The following is a 27,727-nucleotide window of genomic DNA, read 5'->3' as shown; positions in this document are numbered from 1 at the left end:
TATAATTTAATGGGCCAAGTTACTTAACAATCCTAATGGGATGATCCTATAGTCCATAATGAACCCAACTCGTCCAATAAATTTGTGGGCCTAATACCAACTAAATATAGGTCCAGTTGGTCCATAAGTATTAAAATGAGCTTTTATCTTAATTATTGAACCGAATAAAAATTTCATAATCTACCATAGTATGTTTTTGGCCCGTGGCCTATTTCAAATTATCCAATAAACCTCAATTAGGCTACTAAAAATATTGGCCCATTGATACTATCCCAACATCATCCACTAAACCTTAAAGGGCCTTTAAATTGTACTTTTATAGGCTAACCAGCCTCATTAATGATAGCTCATGGTCTTATCCAATATGGTCCATTAAACCTAATTTATGTGCAATAAAATTATCCATGTTCCATCCCTAATTATATTGGATCAAGTGGTTACAATTGATAGTGGTACGATACCCATGGGTGGTGTTGGTTCTGGTTCTACTCATATATGGTTAGATTTGGAGGAAATTACTCATCATTTAGTGTCTTCCTCCATGAATAACTAATACCCTACACCATCCCTCCTTTCAAAGGCAAACCTAAAAACACTTATGGCAATTAGTGGTCATCTCTAGCTCATGGAATGTTGGAAAGCTAAGAAAACACATCGAAATTAACCGGCAAGCTCTATTGTGTGACGGTAAGTAACCAATTCAATGTTTGGTAGGATTCTGATAAAAATAACCTAGTCTATTAGCATTCCACAGTGGCAAAAACCCCCTTCACGTATATAACATATACCTCCGAACTTGTTGTAGTAAGATATCTTCCTTAAATGGAAACATGATTAGGAAAAAAATCGAGCAATCCCTAGTATTTTGCCCTGTTTGGCATTCGTCCCTTGTAAGAAACGATAGGTGGTAAGGCCACCATGGGGTGCTGAATCTGGTGACTGAATTTTGTCTCGGCCAATATGTGGGTGGTTGAATTCTATCACCTATAGGATGGCCATGAAAAGAGCCACTGTCATAGTGACTGAATCCAATGGTGGCTAAACTACGTGGGTCGGACAACCAAGGCCAAGTGTTAGCCCTTTTCTAGGCCACCCTACGACATGGGCCGTTATGGGGTGACCGTTTTCTGCCCCTCAATCGTGGCTTGCCGTCTATCCTCTTTATTTTATTGTTCTTATTTTTTTTAAAATGCAAATATTTTTCTTAAAATAAATAAAAAAGTGTCAATCTTGCCACATGTATTTTGTTAAGTGAGATGAATGAAATCAGTAATGGAGGGGGCAAATATCAAGTTTGTAAAATCAAGCACAGGTGGTGAATACGAGGGGTTACTGACCAAAATTTCTGAAAACTAGATAAAGCCGAAACTTCCAAAAGTAGGTACTGGCCCCTAGTTTACATCTCCCATGTTTGATTCAGGTTGTGACGTGAGCAAGACAACCCAAAACACATCTCCCATCAATAAGATAATTAAAATCAAATTTTGGCATGAGTTTTTTTTTTTCTATACATTTAGGAGGAAATTTCTCCAAATGAACTAGTATTAATTAAAAACAACAATATGTTAAAGGAAATAAATTATACAACAACTTTTAATAAATACGAAATGTTTTCAGACCAGTTGATACCTATGCCCATCGAAAATTTATGGAGAGCCATGTCGTTGCAAAACACTCGATACTGAACATATAAAAACCACAAGCAAGCGAAATGATTTGAATCTAAGGAATCAAGCCACCCTTGTAAAGCAAAATTGAAAGTAATGGATGACATGAGCCTAGAGTCGACGTGAAATGACCCATGGGAGTATAAAGGCTAGAATCAGACAAGCGACTAGGAATTCCTTAAAATGACGTCTTCTCGAGCATGTGATTTCACTTTCTGAGGAGTTCCTGGTGCTAGCCATTACCGGCCTAATCCCATTCATCCCTAATATGAGTCTAGTGTCCTCAATGGCTGCTATATTTTTTGCTGTCTCGCCACAAATTTCACAAAGTCTGCATAGGAGATCAAAGAAGTGATAAGACGTATGATAGAGATATGCATAACTTGAATCTACATATTAATCTTAAATGATAGCTGATGGCTAAACATGAACCATGGTGCTCAAATGTACACAAAACAATTCAGCAAAGTATCATATTGAAACCCTTTTTCTAACAAATTATATCCCAAGCAATTTTTTTCGTATCAGAAGTAAACATGTATTTTATTCATACTATTGTAAATGCTGATTTTAACTACCCCACTTGACAAATTAGTGACTAAGAACAAAAGTAAGTGATGGTTAAGTCGGTCAAGCAGTCAGGGTTTTAAGGAGAGTCTTGTTGCGAGAGGACCGATAGATGCGTAATCAGGGTTCGTAAGGAGAGTCGGTGTCTGTTTTTGTCTCTTATTCTCTATCTCATCTCTCACATCCCTCCTCTGCTACCGCTCATTACATAAGCAAAGGTTGCATGCTGCCACCGTGCTCAAGCCTTCTTCTCTCTCTCTCTCTCTCTCTCTCTCGGTTTCCCTCCCTTTCCCATGATTTGGCAACTCTTTCGGACACGTTCGTCCAACTCCTCCGCCGTCAAATGCCACTGTCGTCTTTCTCTGTTTTCTCTTTCATCAGCGTCATGCCTTTACCACACTCCATGACACCCACACTATAAGCCCTATTACCGCTCTGCACCACCAAGCCAGTAAGCTCCTCCCGCGGTCTCTCTCTCCTCTGTCTCTCTATTTTCTTTCTCTAAAACCTCATTTGCCGCAGCTCATCACCGCTGCCCAAAACCTTGCGCCACGAGCACACTGTTGCCAATAAGTCTCTCGGTTTCCCTCTCTCTCCTCTCTCTATTTGATTGTTTCTCTCATCTCCTCTTAGTTTCTCTCTCTGTCCCTCTCATCTATCTATCACTCACTCACACCAGACACACTTTTCATGATGTCTCCATGATAGAAACTTGATCACATCGACACTGTGGCCCAATCAAGTAGAAGTTCCGCATTTTCAAATTTGAAACCCTCAAACGCAAGCTAGTACACCATTGACACAGTAGGGAAATTCCTAGACTTTATTAGTGTTGAGTTGATGCTTGGTTTGATCCAATCATGGAGATTTTAATGGATTCTTGATATTTTGCGAACATCTAAGCATGTTGAATTGGCACTGTTGGAAGAGATTTCAGATGATTGAATACTTGGCGGCAGTTGTGGATTTGTACCGTTGCACAAGCATTGGAGATTTTGGTAGTTGTTTGATAGGGTCAAAAGCGGTATATGGTCTAGTTACTAGTATGGGTGGCTATGGTTTGTTTTCTTAGAGGTTGTTTTGAGTGAATTACGAGTAGATAGTGTAACAGCCCACTAGAAATTCAACCACTAGAAATTCAATGGTGGAATTTCTATAGGTTTTAGGAACCTTATGAAATAAGTTTTCACGGATCGATCAATCGCGTAAGTTTTAGTCTGTCAACATAGTCAGTGTTACCACTCATTATGGTGCTAGAAGTGCGATCTTATTTATCGGAGATAGTAAGAAATGTCATAATGGCCTGTGCCATTAGACTTAGAGAAATATTTAGGATTTTTTGGCACAATTAACTCATTTTCAGTTTTCGGACAAAATGCTAGTTCGAAAACACGTTTTGATTATTTCGAGGCACTTCAAAGTTGAATTTCAATAAATAAATTGCATAGTTAGTTTAGTGTGTATGTTTAAGATTTTACAGTGCAAAACTTATTTTCACTTTTCCCGGAGTGAAAAGCAACCTAAATAACAGCACCAAGTGTAGTATTTTTATATTTACAGTATAGAATGTCCAAATTAGGTTATAAAATTTTTATTTGGACACTAGGTAAAATCTTAGCAACACTTGGAGCATAGTATTGGAAACTTCACACTAAGAGAAACCATGAGATAGAAATGTGAAGGAAATCAAGGTGTGAGATCATGCCACCTAAGCAAAACACTATTTCATCTAATCATCAATTTTGTGTCAAACCAAAGAGGGTTTCAACCCTAGTGAACCCCTAAATACTTAAAATCCAATTGAAACCCAAAAAGTTTGGAGGAAACAGAAACTCTAAACGGTTACCCCAAACCCCAAACTTGATTTCAAAACCCTATTGGATACAATTCTAGTATTATGTTTAATCACTCGATAAAATCACCTTCACATGCTTTTAATCCCCCATATTTATGTTATGAGATCATTATTCAACTCTTTAAGCCTTGGAATTTTGATTGGGCTACGAAAAATTAGATTTGGGCTTGATAACATCTCAAACTCTAATCAAATCCTATTTAAACTCCAAAATGAAGCCCACTTGTTTAAGGCCCATTAGGCCCACGAGTTTTGGTCACCTTCGCAAAATTTCTTGAGGAAGTTTCCACCCATTTCAGGCCTAACTATCCACTGCTCATGATAGCCCCAAAGTCGTGCAACATGTGAAGGCCGATGGCCACCTCACCACCACCCTTCTCTTGGAAGTTTCCTTGGCTGAAAACCACTCACTATTTGCACTTTTTTGTAACCTAATCACCATCCATCAAGGTGTCACTCAAGCCCATATTTCACTCTTCAGAAGTGTATTAGGTGTATAGATCATGCTCTCATTTCATTTCACCCATTTTCATTTCTGTAGAGAACACTTAGAATCCTCTCTCGGCTAGTTTTCTGAGCTTTCTTGCCTCGAGTTTTTGAAGCCCTTGTAAGTATTATCTCACTAAGATTCATTCATGAAAGTTTTTCCTATTTGAATCTAGTTTCGGTGGGTATTTTTTGTGTTTGATTTCATGGTCATTGGTTGGTAAAAAGTTATTTTAACCATGTAAAGGTCAATTTGAGCGATAAACAAGATAGTGTGTTGTATCTTGGAGTTTTTGGTTTGATCATAAGTTTTGAAGTTCGATGAAATTGCAACAAAATCAAGAGACATGGCCTTTGAAAATTTTGGCCTTATGGTGTTTTTCATAGTTGTGATTAGTTTTTAATTTTTCTAATTAGATATTTAAGGTTAGGACAAAATTTACATGAGAAATGTAAATTCTAGTATTTTTTGAGATAGGATGTGAAATTCTTAAGTTATGGGTAAAATAGTTATTTTCTCACATGTAGAGGGTAAAATAATAATTTTACTCTAAGTTAGCATTTTTCATGTTACTAAATTATTAGTGATAAAGTTTCTAATATTTATAATCCATATTGTAACACCCCGCCTAAAAAAGTCCTTAGACCTTGATCTTAGTACCCTTAATCCTAGTTAATTAGGAGTTAGGCTATTTGAGAATAAGAGCAATTTAGGATGCTCGAGTTGGCAAAAATGCCACATACTTTGGGTTTAGTAGCATTATTATAATATTCTAGTGCAATATTGATTTTGAGAAAAACTACTTTTTTTTGGCACTTGATTGGTTCAGTAATATTATTTTGGAGAATTTTTAGCGATTTATTAATTTTGAGGATAAATGCCAAGAGGCCAATGGAAGCATGACACATGGCATGTTGATGGGCTAAACAATTGGGTTAAATGTTGAATGGATTTAGAGAAGGCCCAAATAATGGTTTACTAAGGGCCCAAGCTTTTTGGGTATAAAGGGTTAGAAGAGGCAAGAAGACTTTAGGCCCTACCTGATGGACATAAGACTTTAGGGCCCTAATGCACAAAGGATGTGATGGGCTAAGGATAAGGTATTAAAAGTCTTAAGCCCAACTTGGGAGATATAAAAGCTTTAACCCTTTCTTGGAGCACACTAGAAAATAGGCCCAATGTAAATGACATAAAGCTATTGGGCCTAACTTAGTAAGAGTGAAGACCATAGACCCAACTTGGAAGATAAAAACTTTTAGGCCTCACTTATTGGACACAAGACTATGGACCTAACTTAATAGACTCGAGGTATTATGCCCAACTTAGTAAGCATAAAGTCATCCGGCTTAATTTAGTAAGATTCAAGACTTTGGCCCAATTGAGGAAAGACCCAAAGATTAGGACCCAACCTAGTATGCCTTTTGAGTCCATGGATAGGTCTCACAAATCTGGACATAAGGTCCATATGATAATCCACTCCAAAGCCCACATCCAAGACTTGAACTTTTGGCCCAACCAAAGCCCAACCCTTGAAGCGCAACTCCTTTTGGAGCCTACGTACACCATACCATTGGTTTCTCTCAAGCCCAAGTTGTAGCACACGCCCCTAAGGTTCCCATCTAACCATGGTTAAGCTTCTAACTTGAGTTAAGAAGTATTAATCATCTCACACATGATTAGTAACCTCTAAACTATGTTTTTTGCTTCATTTTTCTTTAAGTTATTTCCCACATATACAATCTGAAATTTTTGGTTCTTATTGTTGATTTTCATTTTTCTTAGACTAATTCAGAAGTTTAGACTTGACCCAACACATGTCAATGAAAGCAAAGCCATGTCAATGCCCAAGTCACCACCAATTGGCACCTAGGTGCACCTTTATGTGCATTACACCAAATCAGCCCCTAGCTCACGCCTTTTACACCATTTCTCAAGGGAAATTTCATCATTTACACCTAGGGTTGTTCATTTAACTCTGCCCAAACCAAAAATAGCATTTCTAACTCGTCCCGAGGCAAATAAACTTTCGATTCTCGCAATGCTACCTGTAACCGATTATCCGATTTTCTGAACCGTATTTCTTTATGGAAGAACGGTTATTTCCGAACCATTTGTTTTACCCAAAATGAGATATGCATCAACCATACCTTCTACGCCAATGTCCCCACACAGTCTTTAAGAAATGGCAATAAATATAACTCTGTCCATTGATTAAAGCAAGACCAAAAAAGAAAGAAAAGACCGTGAAAAGACCATAAAAAGCAAAAACAGAAGAAACAGGAAGAAAAAAATAAAAGTACTATTAAAAGGATTTCTTTGCTTTCTTAATTTAGAAGCTTCGTTGAAGCCATAAAAATAATTCAAACTCGATTTGGATTTATGGTGGTGAACTGAGTTGGTGGACTCGCCCACTTCCACTTTGCTCCCGCTAGTTGGTTAGAGGCAATTCTCGAGAACGACAAAGAAGACCCCTTAAAGCCCAACCAGAGTTTAACTTAGTTACTTGTAGCTTCCAACTCTTGCACTCCTACTGGCCACTCCCACTTCCAGAGAAGACTCCGCCACCATTGATTCTTCCTCCACCAATCCCGGCCTCTTTGACTCCGATTCCTCCCCCAGCATCTTCAAGTAGAATAGCTCTCCAGCTGAGTTGCTTTAGAATTCGCGTCTTGGGTCTGAAGGCTACTTCTCCAACTTTAGTATTCAATAAAATGGTAAAAAAAAAGGCACGATTTCAGATTGCTTTCAGTCATCGGGTAATAGCTGACTCGTTCCAAAGAAAAGTAGAAACAAAATGAGAATGGCCGCTTCTGTTCTTCCTTATTTTAGTTCGGGTTATTTGTGTTGGGTCGATTCGGAAATTTAGGACGATTCGGGTGGGCGGTTAATTTGTACAGCCCTATTTACACCCCACCATAACCCTCCCAATTCAGTTCTAGTATTGGACGAATTAGCTCCAAGAAACCCAACGAATTCTATTACAAGCCTAGTTGAAACCAAACCGAATGGCCTTGGGTTTCAATTGAATTTTCTGCACCTATTTTGGTCACTAACCCATGCCACCTCCCTTGCCATCTTTTTCCTTGGGAGTGCTTCAAATCATTCAAGAGAAAGCTTACCCAATTACCTCCTCAAGGCAGTTCAACCAATTGGCTCAAAGAGAGGCACTCATTTGAAATCATTTGGTTGAACCATCACCCATTTCACCCCTTTCTTTTTCTGCCCAAACATGATCACTTGACAGCCACTCATGCCTCTCTTCCTGACCTAAAAAAGCCTTCAAATGATGGTCATAATTCCTCAATATAGAACAACAGGATGGGACAAAAGAGGGATCAAAATCTAGACAGCTTTAAAGAAACCCAAAACCGTTGGCTATGACTAGCTTGTCTTGTGGATATTTGTTTAAAAAACATGAATCAAGTAACCCCTTAACTTATTGATGTCTTCTAGCTGTCTTCCATGCTAAGTTATGCATTTTTAGAAGATATTGAACTGAACCAAGTGATATCACCCTTGGCATTTTGCACTCAAGCACTCCAACTCCCACCTCCACCACTCACATTCACTTCCTTGTAGCCAAAACCAACATCCACCATGCCTCTCGCCCTCCATGAAGCCTATAAATACCTCTATCACTTTCTCATTTCTCCACACCTCTCCTACAAGCATTCTCTTGAGTTTTGAGAGCATTCTCTCCCTTAGTGAGTAATAGAGTGAAACCGAGTGAAGTTTTTGAGAGGTCTTGAGTATTCTTGAGTGAAATTGTTTTGGGAGCTTTAAAGGCCATGATTTCTATAAGTAATCTTGCTCTTTCTTTTGTTAAGTGCTAAAATGACATGTCAGGCTTTAATTTACGGCATGAGAATGAGATTTTGATTGATTTTAATTAAGGTCTAGCATGCTAATGTCAAACCAGGTCAGCTTTGATGTTTTGACGAAATAAATTACTTTGGGTCAAATTTAGTAGCATGAAAATGCATGATTTAACTAAGTTTTGAAATATCTTTGGGTAAGAAAAGCTAGAAAACATCATGCATATGCTTAATGGATGGTTTAGTGAGAATTAAGGTATTGAAGCCATGTTTAAGTGTTGGGATGAACTTGTATGACTGGATGCCTAAGTTTTAATTATCCATAAAGTTATAATTACTAATGGAACTTGATGAATTTGAGTACACTTGCATCCATAGAGGTTGAATAGTTAAAATCACATCTAGGCCTTAATGAAATGCATGCCACAGGTTGAGTATGATTAGCGTAGTTGTACTTTGATTTTTAAAATTATATGGTCATATATGGATGTAGAATACATAAAATGTGAGTTTTGTGAAGTTTGGTGAATTTTGGGACCCAATTGCAAAAAGTAAAAATTTAGGGAGTTAGTGAAATTTCGTTAAGTATAAGTGCAGTTTTGGAAATACCAGTTCTTGAGCCCTTTTGATTATGATCATCTTCCTTACTTTTACGATTCCTAACTTAGATCAACTCTTATTACAGCCGCACCAATTTTCTAAGCACCCGACAAGTTTGTAAGTTAGCTTCTAACTTATTCTTAGATAATTTATTTATTATTCTTAGATAAACACCACAGTCATAGTATAAATGTCATTTTGAGCATCAAACATTATATGATACATCATTCAACATTTGATTACTTGCTTACATGACAAGTGAAATTCTCACAATTTTAGCATATTGCATATAAATGTCATTTTCCATGAAGCTTACTACATATACACATATCATGAAATACATTTTGTTCAAGCATTGCGTGAAAATAATTTTTTTCACGACCCCAAAGTTAGAATGGAGACTTATCCTAGTGAAACTCTTATGTCCACTCTGGAGTGAGTAAAAATTAAGTAGTAACCCTAGAGTTGACGAAGAACAATAATCGGGCTTCGAATGAGTACTTTTTAAAGAACGTCGAAGCGAAGTCAAATGTTATAGCAACTAAAGTTGGTGGGTGTATATGTTATGATGTTATGATTATACTATGTTATGTTACTAATGCATTGAGAATGATGTCTGCAGACAAAGACTTAGTGTCAACATGAGTTGTGATACGATCACCAGCAGGTGCTCACGGTGCATATGAGGAACTGTATTTCTACCATACACATGTTAATGATGGCTTTAATCATGATAAAATGTTATGGTTTTGAAAGCAATGAGGTATGCAATGTTCTCTTTCGAAATATCATGTTTTTGAAACGAGAAAATGACCTGGGTAGGGGTGTTGCTCAACATCTTCATCATCGCTATTTGGTACTTGACTCACTAATAGCAAATGTCCGTAGCAAGTCAATGACATAGATGATCCTGAAGTTGCGGGTTTAGGGTTGGCAGCTGCGAATCGCTCCTCTACCGCGTCGTGCCGTTGCAGAGTCAGTTACATGTTATACCATGCTGACAGTTTCTGTTAGCCCCATGTGGCCCCCACCTGTGGGGATTGTACCCAGTGTGTGGAACTGGTGCACGTTGTTGTCCACCCGAATGGCTTAAGGCTTCCCCCCGTGAGCTCAATGAGCAACATCGACGGCCAAACAATGCATGTCACCATGCACCCAAGATGCTCTTGGCCCACTGTTCGTGTGCCAAACGGTGGAGACTAGCGACCACCACAAGGGCTGAATACATTTTCTGCCACAACCGGGATGGCCCCTGTCGATGAAGGTGGTGCACGGTGCACGGTGCACCGCGCACCCCGAAGGGAGCCCCACTACCCGTGGGTCCCACAAGCCGACGGATAGTTGGCCACCACCACCAAGACGATCGATGATCTCTGTCGTTGGCGGGGTAAGTCTGAACCACAGAGTGTGAGTCCCAGCCTCCCAGTGGCGGGCACCCCACCTCCTCGGCCACCCATTGGTGGGAATAACTGCCCGAACTGAGCAGGTGCTGGCCAAAGGCAAGTTGCTCAGACACCATCTTAGCCATGCATCTCTCGCCAAGTGCATCTCAACCATTTCTTTCCCACCAAGTGCATCTCGGCCATTTTTGTCTCGCCATGTGCATCCCGACCATGATTGTCTAAGCCATGTGCATCTCAGCCACTCATCTCGGCCATTGCACGGGGGTAAACCAGCGGCCATCTACATCATGGCCTTATGCCTCCCACCATGTGAGTCTCGGCCATACGAGTCTTGGCCACTCATCTCGACCACTGCACGGGGGCAAACGAGCGGCCATATGCATCACGACCATACACCTCCCACCATGCGTGTTTTGGCCCTGCTTGTCCCGACGTTGGATCATGTGCACACCTCGGACAACTGCACATCCCAACAGTGGACCACGTGTACCCCTCAGACAAATATAGATGTCGGCGTTGGACCACATGCATGCAATGGGCAACAACCATCTCGGACACATGCAAACAGGCAACCATCCCGCCATGCATCACAGCCTCACCATCTCAGACTCATGTATCAAGGCCTTGCTCGCTTAGACTCATGCATCACACTCCTCAGTCACGATCCAAACTCTTCAGCAACAATTAGCTGCAACCTTGCCTGCAACAGGATTCCTCAGCCACAACCATCCCACCGTGCACATAGGCAGGCACTTGTTGTGCACAAAGTTTCTGGGCTACTGGAAGTTGCACGGCTTGAACTTGGTTGGGCTCCTCAGTCAACAACGTTCCCTGACCCCACTTGCTCGAACATGAAGTTTCTCGCCACAAGCTCCATGGCAACAGGCTTCCTGATTCGGAGCTGAGCAATTGTGCGGCTACACAGCCCTCCTCGGGCACAACGTGCTTGGCCTCAGTGCTTTACATGACCATAGTAGATTTTGCATTATGATGAAGTAAAATAATAATAATAATAATAATAAAATATTAATAATAATAAGGGAAAGGAACAACAATCAACAACAAACAATTTCAGCCCAGCAAAAATCGGCTACATAGCCCCATTTGGGCATCGCCCGAGCATTTTAATATGACTCCTTCAAAATAAGCAACTTGGCATCACGGGCACCCGAGTCTTCATCATTGCCGAAACATGGCTACCCCTAGGCCTCGTCGACACGCCTCCAACCCTCGGCATGCCCTAGCAAAGTTATTTAGGTTTGCAAACCTTACATTTGTGATTCGGATTACTTAACGTTAACTGGGTTGACTTTTCTAGCATAGACAAGCATCTTCTTCAACAAAACTGAGTCCCTTCACTCACCACTGAATTTAGGCCGGTCACCAGTCCTTGGACTTGCCCAGATGGCCAGTCAGACACAAGTCCCTTGATTTACCCACCTTTGTACTACAAGTCGAGTCCCTTGATTCGTCACAAAATTTAGGTCAGGGACAAGTCCTAAGGCTTGCCCAGATGGCCTGTCGGACACAAGTCCCTTGAGTTGCCAACCTTCATGCTACAAGTTGAGCCCCTTGATTCATCACAATGTTTAGGTTGGGCACCAGTCCTAGGATTTGCCCAGACGGCCAGTCGGACACAAGTTCCTTCACTTGCCGACCATCATGCAAACCCTGAGTGTTACACTCATGCTACAACAACTGCCTTAGACCTTCACCACACTCCAGCAAGACGATTCATATTTGTAAATTTCACACTTGTGTAAATAATCTCCAATCGTTTCCTGCTTACCTTCTCATCGAGGGTCAACAGGTTGATCTAGCCTTATGGTTGCCCAGCCTGCCTCATGGCGAAGTGCGAATCCAGCCTTTCTGCTGTCCAGTATTACTCCTGAAATTGCATCTTCTTCAGCAAGCGCAAAGTTATATTCCACAACAAGTCAACAAACGGGAAAGGCTAGGGATTGCCCAGCTCCCCAGGCACCCCAACAAGAGGGAAGGTCACTTGACTGTTCGGTCTTCATGCCCCAAGACGAGCTCCTCGCTTGCACCTGACGCGGTGGAGCCAGCCTCCCGCTTATCTCACCTAGACAAGCTCCATGTTTGCACTTTACGAGGTCAAGCTTATCTTCTGCACATCTCCTGCCAAAGCCAAGCTCCATGTTCACACTTTATGCGATCAAGCCTATCTCCCGCACATCTCCCACCAAAGTCAAGCTCCAAGTTCGCACTTCACACAGTTGAACCCATCTCCCACCTAACGCAAGTGAAACAAATAACCAAGAACCCGCTCCCAGGATTTATCTATCTATGGACTTCAGCGGATTATTTTGATTACATGTTTTATCTTTAAAGATTCTTAATGTCATTTTTGGAACAAGTCAACCTTAAGAATTGCAGGCAACTAAAGGGAATAAAATATCCCAAGCCCAAGTAACCAGACACAGCTCATCAAATGATCCCCACTAGAAGAAAAAAGAAGGAGAGAAATGAGAGATAATGAGGGGACAAGGGAAGAGAAGGTGTCAGCAAGAAAGTAAGGAAGAGACGGAATGGAAAAAGGAAAAAGTAGAAAGAAGAGAGAATGTCAGACATTCAAGGTGTGACCACTGCAGGGGATAGGCACTATGCTAAACCACGTAAAGCTATGTGTCACACTTTCTTTATTTTCCCTGTATTTACTTCTTAGCCACCACCATGGATGTACACACCGATCCTGTACAACCACAAGGTGCAACCACTGCAGGGACTCCAAACAACACCGATTGAGACCTGAATCGTCATAGCAGGCCGAGAATGACTATTTTTTTCCTTTGAGCCTGTTGTGCAATTTTTTCGATATTAACAATATTAATGATGGGACCTCCATCATATGGGGATTAAGATCGGTTTTAATATTTTACCCAAACACTTCTTGTAATTTAAAGAGGTACATGATATAGTTTCTGTTTAGCAATAAATACAATGAGGTCTAAGGCTTCGTTTGGTTTCACAGATAATGTCAATTCATCTTATCTTATTTTATCTTATCTCAACATCCAAATACAAAAAACTATTTAATTTCAAGTTTTCAAATTTTTTTTCATTAAATCATTACTTAATCATTACACTTTCTTAAACTTCCAAACAAAATACAAAAAATAATTCAACTTTTTCAAATCTTAAAATAAAAATAAAATAAAATAATAATATTTTAACAATATTTTAATTTTATAATTTTTTTCTCAATTTTTTCTCTCTCATTTTCTAAATTCCTATAAAATATTTTAATTTAAATTATTTTACTATTATTTATAAATTATCCCATTATTATTTATAAATTTTTTATTTTAACTCATTTTATCTATGTAGCGAACGAATTTTACATCTAGCAGCAGAAAATGTCTCTTCAACTGGAGCCCGTCCCCAGCAAAGCATGAGTCGGAGGAAGTGAGAAAAGCTATTTCTTCTTAGAGAAAATCTAAAGTTCGAACTTGGTCCTTCCATTGGGAAACCAGGCACATTAGCCCTCCATTGGAGCTTACTATAAGCCCACCTTCGATATTGAGGTGGTAGCCGGCCACCATGGTCTCTCGTGAAGATAGCCAAAATCAACAGGAATGGGCAATCCAACGCTTGGGGTAGCTCCAGACAAGCAGAATCCACCACCTCCATGGCGCTGAATTTATAGGATCTGGCACTACCCTAGATATGCAATATCCAACATCGTGGTGGCACTGAAATTCGCAGATCAGGGGTCGGATTTTTTTTCCGACGAGCTTCGATTGCTGCTCATGGTGGTTGCGGCTGGCGGTAGGTGGATGGTGTGGCTCCACCCGAAAAAACGTCAGATTAAATTCTTTTGTGATTAATCTGACATTTTTCTCGAGGTGGCAGTCGGAATGGTATTTAATGATTGTCTTAATTAGTATCAGAGCTTTTAGAAATTTAGGTTTTATATTCAATCCTGCCCGATTCGGAGAGCAACACTTCCCATCTTCTTATATCGTATACAAGAGGGAGAGAGAGAGAGAAAGAGAGTGGGAAGAGGGGAAAAAGAAACGCAGCTTCTGTAGTCCCAAGCGTTCTAGGTAATGAGAAAACCAAGGGTCTAAAATAGCTGAAATAAAGGTTCAGTGCGAGACAAAGCATATTTGTTTCAAAAGTAGAAAAGCATGAATATTGGGAACAAGGAAATATGAAAAGGTAGAAAAACTTACCTATTCCCTTTACTCCTAAACCAGGCCTCGGCACAGTGTCGATGTGAAATACCCAGTTCACCTTTGCAGCTACAACCAAGCTGGATTAGACTCGTAGTCCTAGACAGCTGTTCAGAGCTCAAATGACATATTCTGCAGGAGTCTTTTTCTGCATCAAGCAATTCAGCACTCATTTCATTGCAGTTGCTTCCAACGTCAATATTGATTGTAGTATCGGTCTGATCTGGTTTTGATTTCTCATCTTCTGTGCTTAAAAACTTGCTGATCTCTTGATCTCTTATCCCAATGATCATAGTCTCTGATTTTTGTGTATTTGATGAAGTACTACTACTACCACTCGCTCCTTTTGGTTCCGAACTAATTTGCGAATTCTCGATGCCTGCCTTGATCTTGTCATTATCTTTCTCCATTAATTCATTCCCTGAATCACTGTACTGAGAAAGATTGACTTCGTTCTTCATTTCATTGTTTCTCCACTTTCAGTTTCTCTTTAGCTTCGAATTGATATTCTCTTTCATCAAACTTCCTCCAAAACTTGAAGATCCTGATCTCATCTAATATTTTAAAGGATTAATTTAAAATGACCAGACGATTCATTTCTCTAATATTTTAAAGAGTTCTCAGACTTGATACAAAAGATACAAACTCTTTTTTTTTTTTAAATTGGTAAAACTTTGTGAATGGCTACTCCGCCCAATGCTTAAATTCCACGTTGATAATTCGTTCAATATAAAATATTTGTAAGAACTGTTCACATGAGAAATTAGGGGTGTAACGGGTCCCTTTCGATCCGTTTTGAACATATTTTTAAATCGAATAGATATTTATCAAGTTTAAGATTTGAAGAATCAATACCGAACCGATTACACCCTTAAACCAATACTTTAGGTTTTATCGATTCCAATCCGGTTCAATCTTATTTTTTCGATAAATTATATAGTGTATATATATATATTATATAATAATTATATAGTGATAATATATTGTAGAATATTATAATATATAATGATATAGTATTAGTATAACTACTAATACAATAGAATATAGTAATAATATATAGTTATTTATATAAAATTTTAAAATTTAATATTATATTAAGTAATAATTTATAATATAATACAAATAAATTAAGGAAACCTTGTACATACCGAATAATATTCCTACTTACATCATAAGGCCGAATGAGGGTTTGGTGGATGGAAGATGGCACCATCCAATTAAATATCCCGGGTATATGTAGACAATGAGGGCATAGATTTAATGGATCAACATCCAATGAGAGAGAGAGATTAGAATATTGTTAAGTAAAAATTAGGCCTCGCTTATTTTTAAAAATGAGATAAGTTGACATTAAAGTTAAAAAATTGAATAAAATATTATTAGAATATATTTTTAATATTATTTTTATTTTTAAATTTAAAAAAATTTAATTGTTTATTTTGTTTTATATAAAAATTTAAAAAAATTATAATGATGAGATGAGAGATCTTCAAAATTTTCAAAATTTCAAATTTTAATCTTGAAAACAAACCAACCTACAGCTTGTTTGGTTCCGTATAATGTGATAACATCACCAAATGATGGCAACCAGCAACATATAAAGAATTACAAAACCAGACTAGCCCATGGGTTTACAAAGGAAAAAACAAACATTATTAGTATTCTAATTACGTCCCCTTCGAACTAAGCTGGAAACCTAAGAGTCAACTTGAAGTTGGAAATATATGAACATTGGGGAGATGGATGCGTACGTCATAATTATTAGTGAATACATATATTGATCACATGATACCAATCGGCGGATTGAGAATAGAATGAAGATTCCATGGCAGTTCACACTCACGAAATGACAAACAATCACAATGAACAATTTTCTACTAAACTAATTTTACTGAAATGTGATTTTTGTACATATTTAGGTCTGGCTGGTTACACAGATGAGATGAGATGAGATAAGATGATAAATCTATTAATAGTAATAAGATAATTTGTGAAGAGTAGTAAAATAGTTTGATTTAACATTTTTATGAGATTTTGAAAAATAAGAGAGAAAAAGTTAAACAAAAAAATTATAAAGTTAAAGAGGGTTATAATGTAATTTTTATTTTAAAATTTAGAAAAGTTGAATTATTTTTTGTGTTTTATTTAAAAGTTTTGGAAAGTTGAAAATTTAAAATTGGTATTTGGATGTTATGATTAGGTAATGATTAGATGAAAATGTTGAAAATTCGAAATTGGTATTTGGATGTTAAGATGAAATGAGATGATTTCATTAGTTTGTGAAACCAAACCAGGTTAAGGTTTGGTGTTTGAACGAAAATCTATTAGTGTTTGAATAAAAATGGTGACAATTCTGTTAGGGTGTTTGTCTCACAAGTTGATGTTTGATAGAGGAATTGCAAATGATTTAATTGTGTACACTTAGTCCCTATTTAAAACTCACAAGTACTAGTTGGTACAACCGTTTGACTCAATCAAATAGTTGCCTCTCTTGACACTTCCTCAACCAACACTCCTATGAGAACTATCACCATGGAGATGATGCAAATCCATGGGGTACATCGTTTGGTGTGATGACCACCAAACACACAACAATGGTGATGAATATAGTTGAGTACTTTTACCTTAATACCAACATAAATTTTCTATAATTCAACTCTCATATTCAACCCCTGCAGATTGGCATCAGAGTATGACAAGCCTTTAGATACGTATGCTTTTGTCATTACTTTATCTGACCACACCCTTTATCATATGTTCTCCCACTGATCACATATTATGGGAGACTTTTATTCACTATATCCTTAGTGAACCACATCAATTATCCATGACATAACAAATATTCTTGATGCAACTGATGACTTGAACTGAATAAATAAAGCATAAGTTGACATGCATTGAACTTTTATTAGTACTTCCTCTAAAGGTCATTCCTGAAACTTTTCCTAATTATCTTATCAGTGACTTTACAATTGACTAACCCATTATTTGGGCAATTCCCTATAACTCCATTAATCTAGTGTAATACCCTGTTCCTTCCTTCTTACATACGTTTCTCTCTTTCTGACGTACGTTTCGTCTTTATGATGTAGGCAAATCTTGAGGGCAGGAATTATGTAAATTGTCTGCCCCTTCTATCTAGTGACTGCGAGACTCGTCATGCGTGTTGAACCATGATGGCGTATTTCGAAAGATATCGTGTGACTTCTAGGGCACACCCTATGTTTTAAATATGTTGAAAATATTTATAAGGAGTATTTACAATGTTATTGAATTAAGATTTGATCTTAAATACGACACTTATAATATTCTTGAAGAGTTCCAAAAATATTATAATTGTCGGAAATCATTTTAATATTATTATTAAAATGATTTCAATTATTTAACATATTATGAGATTTAAATTATGTTGAAAGCTTTTATTAATCAAATGGTTTTATTCTCTTTAATATGTTAAGTGAGACTTCATTATTTTATTAATGATGAAGAATATTATTTTATAAACTAAAGTTAGTTTAAAATAATATTCTACCTTAATTCCTCTAAGTGCTTTTAATTAAGTTAATATTTATGCATTTTAAATCAGTATCTGAGATCCACCGTTAGATCGTTACGTGGATCCCCAGACAAAGGGACTGGGTTAAACACCCAGACCCCCTCTCTTTCTTTCTCACTTTTCCCTCAGCTCTCTCTCTCTTCCCTTTCCCTCAAGCATACGCTGTACGCAGTCCACCCCCACGCCCGATTCTTCCATAGCTCAGCTCGGCACCGCCGTGCGTCGCCAAACCTCACCGCTGGCACCATCAGCTCCACCTCACTCCGGTGAGTCCTTCCATGCCGGTCTATCTCTCCCATGCTCCCTCTCTCTCTCCGCTGGCCATGTATTGCCCGAATGGGGTTAGTGCTTATTGCACCGCCGTGCGCAGCCCAACAGCGCCACCACCTCCACGGCAGTTTCCCCTCCCACCAGCCATCACCCTCCAGCGAGCTTGGCCTCCACCTTGCAGCCACCTTCCCCCTAGCACACACGTAGAGACCCATGCACGGCTTCACCGTGCACTGCTTCTAGCGCCGCCGTACGCGGCACCCACAACCACCAAGCGCCACCATGGACTTCTCCTTTCCTCCCCCTTCCTCCTCCACGTGACCGACCCGAGGCCCATAGCCTCCCCTTGATCCACCGCACGAGGCTCCTCCCATGCACGGGTTTTACACCCTCCACCACCGTGCACCGCCACCCACGGTGATTCACCGCCACCTTCAGCCTCCTCAAGCCAACACCAAGCCATCCCAGCCATCCCCGCCCCCGATCTGTCACCCATGCACACACAATCTCTCTCACTCTCCCACGACTTCTCCCTCTCCCTTACACGGCCATTCCTCCTCCTCAGCCGTGAGCCACCGTGGTGCCACCCCAGTGCCACCAGGAGCTCCACCAGCAACCCCTAGCCCAACCCTAGGTCCAAACCACCACTTTGAGTGGTGGTTAGTCACTGCATGTGATGGACAGCCACTGTACACGGCTAGATCCGCCGTGTTACGCTCCTTACCATCATCACAAGGCCGTCATGAGCCCTTCCAAGACCACATCTAGCTATCCAAACGCCTAAACAGTTAATGTACGTGGGTTAGCCGCCAGGTACGACATCATCGGTTTTGACGATCAACGAGCAACGCACGGGTTACCTCGTCGATGGTATAACCCTCTATCCCTCGTTAATTATGCTAGATATTGATTAGTTGACTAGGTTGTGGACTGTGCTGTTGTTATTTGTGGACTTGTGGTATTGTGATGTGGTGCTGTGTGATGAAGTGTTGGGCATTCTGTGTGATGAAGTGTTGGGCATTCTGTGTGATGAAGTATTGGGCATTCTATGTAGTGAAGTGTTGGGCATATCTGTGTTAGGTGGAGATGTGTTGTACCGTGTAGTGTATTATGAAGTGTTGGGAGTAATTGGAAAGTGTGTTGTGTAGTGTTGTGGATTGTGTTGTAATGGTGGCTTGGTGTAGGTGGAATGGGAACAGTATACGCTGAGTGTACTCTATGTGTGGCGTAGTGAGAGATAAGAAGAGTATCTCTCCTAGCATATTGTAGAATGGGAAGAGTACATGTGGAATGTACTCCACGTGGTGGAGTGATGCACCATTCGACGGGTATGCCATAATGGTGATGCGGCGTGGTGTGTATGAAAGGAGTACATATGTGGAATGTACTCCGTATGGCGTAGTGATGCACCATATGACGGGTATGCCCTACTGGTGATATGGCGTATATGAAGAGAGTACACGTGGAGTGTACTCTATGTGGCAGAGTGATGCACCATATGGTGGGTATGCCATACTGGTGATGTGGCATATGTGAAGGGAGTACACGTGGAGTGTACTCTATGTGATGGAGTGGTGTACCATATGGCGAGTAAGCCATAATGGTGATGTGGCATGGTGTGTATGAAAGGAGTACACGAGGAATGTACTCCGTATGGCGTAGTGATGCACCATATGGCGGGTATGCCATAGTGGTGAGGTGGCGTATGTGAAGGGAGTATACGTGGAGTGTACTCCACGAGGTAGCGACACTCCGTGTGGCATGTCGCAGAGATAAGGATGGTTGTGTGATTAATGGGCGTGGAACATGATGAGTAGTGTCGGGAACTGTGGAACAGTGTCCCGAAGTGGTTATGGCATAGCCTGTAGTCTGAGGTGGCAAGTGTCACTGTGATGGACTTATGGCCAGGAGTATGTGTGAAGCAGTAGAACAAGTGTAAGAGTGCGCAGCGGAAGCATGACTGGGGAATGTCACGAAGTGACATGACTACTAACAATCGTGCTTGTGATGGGTGAAGTGTTAGAGTGCAGGAATGGCGTAACGTGAACGTGATGAGATGTCACGATGTGATAGGAGTACGTGAGGAACCATACTCGTGATGAGTTAAGGGCTGATATAAGAATGACATAGTGGGATGTCAGGTGATGCGACAAGGTCATGGTGTAGCTTGGGTATAGTCTCGAGCTATATGATGTGACATAAGGCGTAGTGAATGGAGTCTTGTTGTGTTAAGTGTTGGGATGAACTGTCAAAAGGGATGGGTAGCGTGAAGAGTCATGCTAGCAGGGTTAAGAGAAGGTTGATATCGGAGTATGGTGCTTGTTTATACAAGCAGGTGATCAACGTGTCATATGTTGATCTTAGGTGATAAAAGGGTAAGGTACATGTGTAATCTGGTTAGACACATGTTCCGGACGGATTCACCATGTGTAATAGGTAATCTGTCATTAGTACAGTTACACGGTGCTGAAGCCTCAGAGTTGGCTTAGACCCATGTGGCCTGTATGGATGGGAATGAGGATTAGTATGGGCTAAGGTGCATGAAACTAGTGACGGGCGTATTATCTAGGATTGGAATGATTGATTCCATCGGTCGGAATCATGCGTCGGAATGTGGTTAGTAAGAAGTGTAAGACTAAGGTTTTAGTGTCTTAATCCTAAGGTGAATCATAGGTTCACTTTAGTGGATGAGCACTCGAGGCAAGACCTTGAGTTGGAAGATGTGGTGACCGTAATGGTCCCCGAAGGGTTTAACATAATAAAGGGCACGTAAGTGCACGAGATAGAAGGAGAGTGTTCTAAGTAAAGCGTCGTTCTATTTCTAGTTTAAGTCGATTATGCATTAGATAGAGAATGACGTTAAGGTTATGTGTATGCATGTAGGTTGCCATCTGACAAGCACATGAATGGATTGCATGACATGCAAATAGCATGGAGTCCAGGTAAGTGTTACGTTCATACTCTTCTAGACTTTTCTTAAATTATAGAAACGAAGACGAAAGCTTTTCTTTTTAAGAAACGAAAGACGCTTTACGAAAGAAGATGCTAAGTGTTCAAAGGTATAAGTATGTACGGCCCCTCCTTGGCAGCCCCTGTTTACGCACCCAAACTATTAATTGTACGCATGTGAATGGATGACTATACTATGTATCTACTGTATGTATTTTCTAAGAAAATCCATAAACTGATGAAAATGCATGAAAGGCATGAAAGCGGATGCTTTTATGGATCCTACGAACCGGCGCTTTCATGTGAGCCATGAGGTGATGCTAATGGACGCCATGAAAGACGATGTTCAAGGTGATGCTTATGGATGCCATGAAAGCTGATGTTTAAGTCCATGTATGTTCTTAAATGACGTTTTCTATGAATGAACTGTTAAAGAAAGGATAGAACAGAAATGAACTGAAAAAGGAAAAGACGATTTTCAGGCTTACGCCCCAAACGATGCTTTCTCATGAAAAGAAATGTTTTCTCATGAAATGACTGTTAAATGAAAGAATGAACTGAATGAAAGCTCAAGCTCTCTAGAGCTGACATGAAAGAATGAATGAAAAGCAAAGAAAAACATGAAAGCATGAAATGTATGAAGATACGTAACGGCCACATGAATGAATGAAAAGGGTACCAATGAATGGGCAGATTGCAATGCCGGGTAAGTAGTACTGGTAGTGCACCCAGTGCTGCCCCCTATGAAAGGGATTCCCAACCCGTGGCCACAGGAGGAGTTCGGGTCCAAAGGAAGACCGCTAACCCCAACACACGGGGCGTAACAGTGTGTACTGGCCTATGAAAGTGATAAGAACGAATAGATGTATGCATGCATGTAAGAACGCACGAATGCTCGAACCTTTAAGAAATGAAGCCACTGACGGGGGACACATTTTTTAAAGAAAGGAAAACTTTTTAAAAGAAAAACTCCGTCCAGTGACGTTTTCAAACGAACGCACGTATGACACGTATGCATGCATGTAATAGTATGTATGAATGATGAATGCAAGAATGAAACCCTATATTGTTATATTTTAACTGTTTTTATGCATGTCCCTTCCCCCTGCAGGAACTGCATGATCAGGACGGACACGGCCCATGGGGAAGAGCATGAAAGTCTAGGCACGAGTTTTAAATGTATGAGAGGCCTTTTTATTATCAGATTAATGTTTTTCGCTGTAAACCTCTTTTATTCTAAAGCACATTTTAATTTATAAACATGGAGTCTTGCACCCTGGGTATGCAAGTGAAAAGTTTTAAATCGGACGGTAATTCCCATTGTCCTTTCTGAAAATATTTTGTAAAAAGTCTCACCACAAGGATGGGCGTTACATCTAGGCATCCCCATAACTTTTAGAGTTATGTATGTTAACCATGAGGTTACTTTAATTAGGTATTTTCAACCTCATTCTAGCCACAATTTTTTTTTTTTTTTATGATGGGGGAACCACCTCACGACATAATTCATAGGACTTACCTATGGAACCTAAGCCCCCGGGGAAACTATCACAACAACCCATTACCAAGATTTTCCACTTAAATCGTAGTTTGATTCGAAGGGGAATCGAACCTATGACATGGAGCACATGCACACAAGTTTGCTCTTGCCAGTTGCGCTACCCACGGGTGGGTACCTCATTCTAGCTACATGATCTCTGAATTTCTCTAGAGACAATCATTTGGTAATTGGACCTGCTACCATCTAAGTTGAGGAAAAAAAAATTAACTTTGACCTCATATTTGTCACTATATCTATAATATAGTGATAATACACATCAATGTACTTTCCCACTATATCGAACTATCCCTTCTCGTCACAACACTTAGAGTACCAAACCCATTATTGTGAGGGACCGCCAAGCGCAAAAGGAGAAAAACCATTGTTGGAGTTGAGTGGAAGGCTGTGACGCCCCCAATCTCCGCTTGGGATGAAACGAAGACTTAGAGCGTTGGGACATGCAACATAAGGTTACATACCCCCGTTCATGACAGTTATTATGCAATGCATCCTAATATGCAACTAGCAGTGTGCAATAATTGCACCGGAAATAAAAGGTTAAGGTGAAAAATATGCCAGAATAACTAAAACATCCCAATTTCATTAGATAATCATCATGTTCGAAGTACTAAAGTAGCACAGACTTATATACAAAGTCATATCATTCTCTTAATGCGATCTATAGCATAAAGGACTTGGACTATAAACATCAAAATTAAGTTTAGCTTCCTCTCCAGATCCAATTCCTCCTCAATCATGCGAATCTAGTGCTCCATCAATCTCGTCCTGGTCGATTCCTGACACAACTTCTATCATTCTGAGTGGAATGATAGTGGTTCCATAAAAGGGTGAAATTTACTCGAAATCTCAGTAAGATAAACAACTAACTGACACAAAGATAAATCAATCATGAAAAATGATAAATATGCAATGCATGAGATGCAGAAAATTAATATGCATGTCTCCCATCCAGATTCCTCAACATCTCTTAAAAATATGGAGACTCGGGTTTTTACTCAATAAATAATTTCGTCATCATTTTTTTAAAAGACATAACTTCTTCATAAAAATTTCATCATAAACTTTCATCATCATAGACTTACATCATTATCTTAATAAATAACATAACGTGTGGTAGTGTCACAGTTCCCCATATGCACTGTGAGTACCTGCCGGTTACCGTAGTATAACTTACGTTGAAACTACATTTTCTTTAGACTCGTTCTCAATGCATTGATAAATATGACGTAACATCCTAAAATTCATAATGTGTACACCCACCAGCATTAGGTGTTATAACATGTTGACTTCGCTCCCGCGTTCTTTAAAAAGAACCCATTCGAAGTCTGTTGACTGTTCTTTGTCAATCCAGGGGTTACCACTCCATTGTTAAACACTCCAGAGTTGACAGAAGAGTTCCACCATGATAATTCCCCATCCCAACCTTTGGGGTCGTGACAAAATGATTTTCATGGTATGCTTTAAAAATATATTTTTCATGACATGTGCATATGTAGTAAATTTCATGCAAAAAGGACATTTATAAATGTAATATGCCAAAAATGGTGAAAATGACATATGTTATGTAAGTATGCACTCAATGTATCATATAACATGATAATTTATGCTCAAAATGATAATTGAAGAATAAATGAAGCATTTATCAATAATTCATAAGAAATTTATCAAGGTGTAAGTTAGAGACCAACTTACAAACTTTCGAGAAAATTTGAAATTAGCGTCGTAGCTGCATAAATCATGTGTATACTAAATTAGGGTTAATACTCTTATGGATAGGTTCAAAATGAAAGGCTTACAAAAAATTGGGTATTTACAAAAATACCCCTAGACTTTCAAAAATTGTCATTTATGCCCTAAATTTTCACTAATTGCAAACGAACTCCAAATTTAATCGCATTTCATGGAATTCATATTTTTGGAATTATAAAACCATCTCTGCCCTTAGATTTTCAAAATTCAAAGTGAAACTTGTCCAATTAGTCCCAACCCGTGGCATGCATCCTAGTTGATGCCTATGTGTATTTTCAACTATTGATCCCTATGAATGCATACATATGAGATTTTCTTTAATAATTAACATGTTTAGGGACATTATGAAGTCCAATCCTTGAGTAATCAAGTTCATCCCAACACTTAATCAAAGCTAAGAAATCCTTAATCACCAATATGCTTAAAACCGATTCATGCTTGATGATCAAAACAGGATAGATTTAAAACCTATCATGACATGCTTCTAATCACCAAATTAAACTTCCATAATCATGTTATGATAATGATAAATCATATAAAATCATGCTTAGGACATGCCATAGCTAAATTTCCAATTAAAAACATTCAATCATTCAAACCTTCCTTTAATTGACCCGGTTTTGCATTAAGCACCATAATCTTCTCAAAACTCAACCAAATTTCGTATCAACACTTGGAAACAAAGATTGACATGCTAGCTAAGATCAAAATGAAGAAAACTTACAAATTTCGTGGGCTTCCAAGCACTCTGGACTGCCCTACACAAGAACACTAAAAAACTCGCCAAAACTCACTCAGTTTGCACTCTTTTGATCTCTAAATGGGGGAAATGCTCTCAAGGCTCAAGATGATGCTTGGAGCTGTGGTGTGGGTGAAATGAGAAGGGGAGGGAAGAATTTATAGGTGGCCAAGGGGTGAGGGACGTTGGCTTGGGTGCTTGGTGATTGGGTGAAGTGGGAGGTGCTCAAATCTAGAAAATTTCAAGATTTGCTTGCATGAACTTAGGTCACTTGTACAGAATGAAATAATGCCCTAAACTACCATCATTTCCTCTCCATAGTAGCTGCAAGGGTCTTGTAGATGACTCTAGGTCGTGGGGCATCATTTGGATGGTAGAAGATCCCTCAAACCACCCTTGAAAATAGATGGATAAAGGTGGTTTTGTGGTGGCAGAAAATCAGTTCGGTTTTGGATCATTTTGGGCAGCAAAAATGAGTCAAAATCCTTCATGATGGTCATGGGACTTCTTGTTTATTGGGTGGAGAAGGAGGTGGCATGGGGTGGTGGTGCAAACCATGGCAGGAGGCAAGGTGCACCTGGTGTGGTTCTTTGAGTTGGTTGATGCAACTGTTTTCGTCCAAGAGTCCAAGCATTACAAAGGGCAATGCACAAAACCGATTGAAGCATGGTTTGGGCTTGTTAATTCAAGAAAATTTGAATTAAAAAGTTTAAGAAAAGATTAAGCATGATAAAGCTTCAAAGCATAGCTTAAAGTGCACTAACCTCAAGTATGATGGTTAATGGCTTTAGGCAATTTTTCAAAACATAATTTAGGTACTTTGAGTGTGATTTGGGCTTAAGGAAACGAATGGTATGGTGTATTGGACCTTTGGTTTTTGAATAGTAAAATGAGTCCAAACATGGCTTTGGGTCATATGGGCTTGAAAAGGGCCAAGGGTCCAATCTACAACAAATGCCTTATGCCTTCCTATACTTGGGCCAAGACTAGCATTCATTTTCTAAGGGCTTGGTTCAAGGTCTTTTTTTTTTTTTGGGCTAGGCCCATGAATGCACTTGGGTCCTAAAAAGCCTCACCAAAATTACTAATGGGCTTGCCTCTCTAATCCTTAGCTCATTAACACTAACCAACATTAATGCTAATCCCACTATCAACCTTAATGAAAGTGATTAACCAAAAACTAAAAGCCTAATTTAAAGTACTTAAGGGTTAATCAAGAGTTAATTAAGCGGGGTGTTACAAAGGCAAAGATAAGAAAAACTCCAATGGTCTAAAGAATTAGTCGTAGGAGCTGCAAGTGCTGCCAGTTTGGCACATTGGAGAGCAAGCATCTTGCAAATGCCCAGTTGAAGCATCCCAAAGCAAAGTGGAGATAAGTGTGCCGTTTTACTAAAGGCGAGCACGAAAATGCCACTTACCGAGAAGTCGAGAACAAGAAGCCACGAAAGCCAATAATTCTGATAAGATAAAGAGTCACCCGCCAAGCAAGAGACTGAGTAAGTGAGAAAGCTTTCCGAAAGTACATACAAGTGCTATGAAAAGTGGCAGTATTACACGCTGAAGCCGTACTTCGTCCAAAGAGTCACATCCGAAGTGGTTCTGTGATGAAAGGTGAAAGATTGACAATCCCACCTTATTTAAAGGAAATCCTTACCACAGATCTGGAGTAAAAAAGGACATATGACAATTCCACCCTATTTAAAGGACTTGGACGTGGGACGAGAACTCACTTTTTAGACTTTATTCACCAAAGTGCTCATGAAGTCAACTACTTTAGAAAGCTAGGAGCAAAGCGGCGACAAGAGGATTTTCGACATAGAATGGTAGGTTAGTTTCAAAGAAAGTGTGACAAACCGATCTAAGCTAGGTCATTACTCTTATTGTTCGCATAAAAATATATCTGCAAGTGCAAATAATCCTAACAAGTAGTAAAGTGTTTTAAATAAAACGGATGTCAAACCCACAAGGAATAATTATGATATTGAGTATTAAAATTGACTAAATTAATTACTATTTGGAAAACCAAAATTTGAAGAATGGATTATCTAAATTAAGCTAAAGATAATAGCATTAAAATTAAGATTTGAAAGATAATAAAATAGATTTAGAGTGTTTGATTTAACCTAACAAATCCCACACAATTTATTCTTCCTCGTTATAGAATTTCAATTATCCCAAGTTGATGAAAAAATCCCTTAACTGTTCAAAATTTTCTCTTGAAAAAAACCAAAATTATCTCTAACTAATAACTCCATATCTCTACATGAGTTTAACTAATTGGAGACTCATTAAGTTCTTTGGATTTTTCTTGAA

At 39.3% G+C, this 27,727-nt stretch overlaps 1 protein-coding gene across 1 annotated transcript; it reads right to left on the bottom strand.

Moving 5' to 3' along the window:
* Positions 1-1,626: 1,626 nt before the first annotated feature.
* LOC109019108 lies at positions 1,627-15,129 on the bottom strand. Its single transcript, XM_019001328.1, has 2 exons — positions 14,591-15,129; positions 1,627-1,998 (listed from the first exon to the last, which is right to left on the bottom strand). The coding sequence occupies exons 1-2, from the start codon at positions 15,049-15,051 to the stop codon at positions 1,779-1,781; spliced, it is 681 nt and encodes a 226-aa protein (XP_018856873.1). The 5' UTR covers positions 15,052-15,129; the 3' UTR covers positions 1,627-1,778.
* Positions 15,130-27,727: the final 12,598 nt, after the last annotated feature.

The sequence above is a fragment of the Juglans regia genome, chromosome 1 (assembly GCF_001411555.2).
Source record: "Juglans regia cultivar Chandler chromosome 1, Walnut 2.0, whole genome shotgun sequence".
NCBI lineage: Eukaryota > Viridiplantae > Streptophyta > Magnoliopsida > Fagales > Juglandaceae > Juglans > Juglans regia.
The sequence above is the reverse complement of the archived record's forward strand: the minus strand, read 5'-3'. Positions and strand labels throughout refer to the sequence as shown.

Bases quoted from the DNA above. Each gene is read 5' to 3' on its own strand.
- LOC109019108 (XM_019001328.1), bottom strand. From the start codon at position 15,051: ATGAAGAACGAAGTCAATCTTTCTCAGTACAGTGATTCAGGGAATGAA. The intron at 1,999-14,590 runs GTAAGTTTTTCT...TCTCCTATGCAG, and splicing joins TTTAGGAGTAAAGGGAATAG to ACTTTGTGAAATTTGTGGCG.